The sequence below is a fragment of the Danio aesculapii genome, chromosome 6 (genome assembly GCF_903798145.1).
Source record: "Danio aesculapii chromosome 6, fDanAes4.1, whole genome shotgun sequence".
Lineage (NCBI taxonomy): Eukaryota > Metazoa > Chordata > Actinopteri > Cypriniformes > Danionidae > Danio > Danio aesculapii.
In genome coordinates, this window is record NC_079440.1 from 3,139,122 (window position 1) to 3,143,778 (window position 4,657).

At 29.2% G+C, this 4,657-nt stretch overlaps 1 protein-coding gene across 1 annotated transcript in view; it reads right to left on the reverse strand.

Moving 5' to 3' along the window:
• Nucleotides 1-4,134, reverse strand: part of tpra1 (transmembrane protein, adipocyte asscociated 1) — a 24,614-nt gene extending 20,480 nt beyond the window's left edge. Inside the window, exons 1-2 of the mRNA XM_056459333.1 lie at nucleotides 3,969-4,134; nucleotides 1,281-1,456 (exon numbers count right to left, since the gene is read on the reverse strand). Coding sequence (XP_056315308.1) covers nucleotides 1,281-1,444 — 164 coding nt within the window. The 5' untranslated portion in view covers nucleotides 1,445-1,456; nucleotides 3,969-4,134. The remainder of the gene's footprint in view (nucleotides 1-1,280; nucleotides 1,457-3,968) is intronic.
• Nucleotides 4,135-4,657: the final 523 nt, after the last annotated feature.

Consider the following 4,657-nt stretch of genomic DNA (forward strand, 5'->3'; position numbering starts at 1 on the left):
TTATTTCTAAATATAAATAATTATGTGAGATATGAACTTTCAATTGAATGAAAATAAACTGTGTGAACTCACTGGTGAAACTGGTGTGAACAAGCTTCCATTAATATTTTTTGCTAATCTGCAAATGGCTAAAAATTCCTCCCAAAATTTATTTCCTGCAAATCCACCATAACTCATTTTAAAAGCACACTTGCATGAATGTACACTGATGTATCATACACCATAAAACAGCAATAAGTCCATATGCATTTCCTCTGAACTCTTGAGTTTACCTCTCACATCTCTAGCTTTTTTTCTATGTCTAAAAAAAAAAATAAATAAATAAATAATAATAATAATATTAATAATAAATAAATAAATAAATAAATAAATAAATAAATAAATAATAATAATAATAAATATATATATAACAATTCTGTCTGGATCTTGAATCTAATTGGCTGATAACCGTGCAATATTCTGCAAATAACAGCACTAGTACCGTCTCTTAACCTCTCACCCTTGTGTATGACTCCACCCACATACAGCGACAAGCAGAGGGCACGCTATGGTTTGACAAATATTGCTATATATGTAATTCTGGTTTTATTTCTCACAAATTCGACCTTATTATATGTCAAAACTTTCATTTGCAATAATAAATTCAATAAATTAATGCAATTCTTAGCAAAAATGTATATATATAATGCATAACAGTAATTAAATAAATAAATAAATAATAATGTTGTGAGATATAAACTATATATCTATCATACATACAGTTGAAGTCACATTTATTCACCCTGCTGTATTTATTTTTATTTTTTAAATATTTCCCAAATGATAGTATTTCCTGTAATATTTTTTCTTCTGGAGAAAGTCTTTTTTTTTTATTTCGGCTAGAATAAAAGCAGTTTTTAATTGTTTTAAAACCATTTTAAGGGCAATATTATTAGCCCCCTTAAGCAATATTTGTTTTGTTTGTCTCCAGAACAAACCACTGTATAAAATAACTTGCCTAATTACCCTAACTTTACCCTAATTAACATAGTTAAGCCTTTAAGCTGTATAGAAGTGTCTTGAAAAAGATCTAGTCAAATATTATTCACTGTCATCATGGCAAAGAGAAAAGAAATCAGTTATTAGAAATGAGTTATTAAAACTATTATGTGCAGAAATGTGTTGAAAAAAATCTTCTCTCCGTTAAATAGAAATTGGGGACAAAAATATACATGAGGGCTAATAATCCTGACTTCAATATCACATCATATCCGTGTCCTCCAGACATGTTTTTTGTGTACCTGGACGTCCCGATGTCGTCATACAGGACCTGCAGACAGCGGTGCGGTTTAGAGATGTTGCTTTCTCCATCCGGAATGATCTCAGAACTGTTGTCTGCGGTGGGAAAAACACTGGTGTTTCCATAATGAACAAAACTTGCCACATCAGTCACCGTCTCCAGCATTCTGGATTCAACCTATGAAAAAAGACACACAAAGACTTCAGTTTTTACTGTTTACAAATGCAACACTTCATAAAAAAAATACTACTGTAGTAATTTAAAGTAAATATTCATGTTTTGAAGCATACTATTGTAGCATGCATTATACTGTAAAAGTATTAAAGTATTTATAACACTTTGTTAATTAAGGTTTAATCATAATGTAGCATTAACTAAAGATATAATGTAGGTATACTGTAGTAGATGTTACTACAGTGAACTGTAGTGTGTTGTAGTAAAATATAGTTTTATAGTTTTAGAAAAACCACAGCTTTATTCATTTGTTTATATTTCTATAATAGTTGTGTTAAAATTATATTTTATAATAATAGTATTACCATAGCAATACCATAGTATTACCACAAGACATTAATTCAAGTGCTTTACTATAGTATGGTTAGAAAACACTGTAGTGTCAGCTATAAATCACCACAGCATAATTTAATGTGGGAAAACACAATAATTAAAATCGTAAAATGTAAAAATTCAAAGATAAATGAACAGAACTGAGCAAAAACACTCCAAGTTTATATTAATAACAGATGCATGTTGATAAAAATCAATAATTGCACACAAATAACAACAAATTAGCAATGAATCACATGTAAATACTGTGTGAATAACATGTATCACCTCTTGAATTAATCATAAACTAATTTACAGGCGAATGTATTTTTTAAATGTATAGTATACCATAGGAAAAGTATTACAACAGGTTCATTTAAGTGACTTTACCATAGTATGTTTTAAAAACAATGTAGTGTCAGCTATAAATCACTATTGCATAATTTCATGTGGGAAAACACAATAATTATAATTGTAAAATGTAAAAATTCAAAGATAAATGAACAGAACTGAACAAAGACACTCCAAGTTTATATTAATCATCTATAAATGTTAATAAAAATCAACAACAGTGGATAAATAACAACACATTAGCAAATTAATCACATGTATTACTGTGTGAATAACATGTATCGCCTCTTAAATTAATCATATAGTCATTTACAAACTAAATAATATATTTAAATGATACATTTCGTTAGCAATAGTATACCATAGGAACAGTTTAACTACAAGAGATTAATTCAAGTCCTTTACTATAGTATGGTTAGAAAATACTGTAGTGTCAGCTATAAATCACTATTGCATAATTACATGTGGGAAAACATAATAATTATAATAGTAAAATGTAAAAATTCTAAGATAAATGAACAGAACTGAACAAAGACACTCCATGTTTATATTAATAACAGATGCATGTTGATAAAAATCAATAATTGTACACAAATAACAACAAATTAGCAATAAATCACGTGTAAATACTGTGTGAATAACATGTATCGCCTCTTGAATTAATCATATTGTCATTTACAAGCAAAATCATTCATTTTTTTTTTTTTTTATAACTATTTTTTAGGGGTTTTCACCTTTATTTTGACAGGACAGTAGAGAGAATTGACAGGAAAGCATGGAGAGCAGAGAGAGGGGAAGGATTGGCATAGGACCTCGAGGCGGGAATCGAACCCGGGGAGATTAATTCAAGTGCTTTACTATAGTATGGTTTAAAAACACTGTAGTGTTAGTTATAAATCACTATAGCATAATTTTATACAGGAAAACAATTATAATAGTAGAATGTAAAAAACAAATTAAAGATAAATAAACAGAACTGAACAAAGACACTCCAAGTTTATATTAATAACAGATACATGTTAATGAAAACAATAATTGTACACAAATATCAACAAATTAGCAATGAATCACTTCTAATTACTGTGTGAATAACATGTATCGCCTCTTGAATTAATTATATAGTCATTTACAAGCATAATTATATATATATTTAATTGATAGACACAGTTAGCAATAGTATACCAAAGGAATAGTATTACCACAACAGATTAATTCAAGTATTTCACTATAGTATGGTTTAAAAAAACTGATATGTTAGTTATAAATCACTATAGTATACTAATTTAATGTGGGAAAACACAATAATTATAATAGTAAAATGTAAAAATGTGAAGATAAATGAACAGAAATGAATTAAGTTTAAATTTATAATCTATAAATGGTAATAAAATCAACAGTTGCACACAAATAACAACAAAGTATCAACAAATCACATCGAATTACTGTGTGAATGACATGTATCGCCTCTTGAATTAATCATATAGTCATTTACAGGCGACATTATTTATTTTAAATGATCAATTTTGCTAGTAAACAGGCTGTTTTGGGTCTGCGAAAGTTCCTCCTCTGGAATGAATGTTTATTTAAGCTTATATGTCGTTACATAACAGTCTGAGCGATTAAAAACAACACACAGACATCCACTCAGACACAAATATAAAGCATTTATTAACAAAAACCCGTCTGTGTATGACACTGAAGTGATGTTTACATTAGGTTATGTATCATATGACACAATTCACAAACGCTGCACGGATAAATCGGCTGCTAAACCTCACAAAAACACACTCACCTTTTACCGCTGGTGGTCTCAGATAAGATTCTGATGTGGTTTAGTGTTAATGCGATCATAAGGCATTAGTTGAGGCATAATAACTTTATGTTTTGTGTCTCTGACTCGTTGTTTACAGGCGGAAAGAAACTGATGCGTCAGTCGCGATTCGCTTGTCAGATAAAAGTCAGCGTGAAGGCGTTATCGTATCAAAGATGGCCGCCATCTAGGAGACATTTCAAAATAAAAGTCCGGTGCATATTTGTTGAAGGGATAGTTCACGCCAAAATGAACATTTACTCACTATTTACTAGCAATTGAGTGGTTCCAAATTGTTTTTTTATTCTGTTGAACACTAAAGATACTGTAGAAACCTGAAAAAGCCATTGACGCCCATAGTTGCAAAAAGAAATACTATGGAAGTCAATAGTTTTCAGCTTTCTTCACAATATCTCCTTTTATGTTAAATAGAAAAACGTAAAGTTATCTTAAGTTTAAAACAAATGGAAGGTGAGTAAATGATGACAGAATTTTAATTTGGGTAAGCTATCCCTTTAAATTTTAATTAAAAATGAAAAATTTACTACGTTTATATTTATAGTTCTGCTCATGTGTTCGACAGGCACTTGTTATATTTATAGCTATATTTCATTTATTCAAATTTCAATGTATAGATCATTGCTTTCGTATTAGAAATATGTATTTTCGAA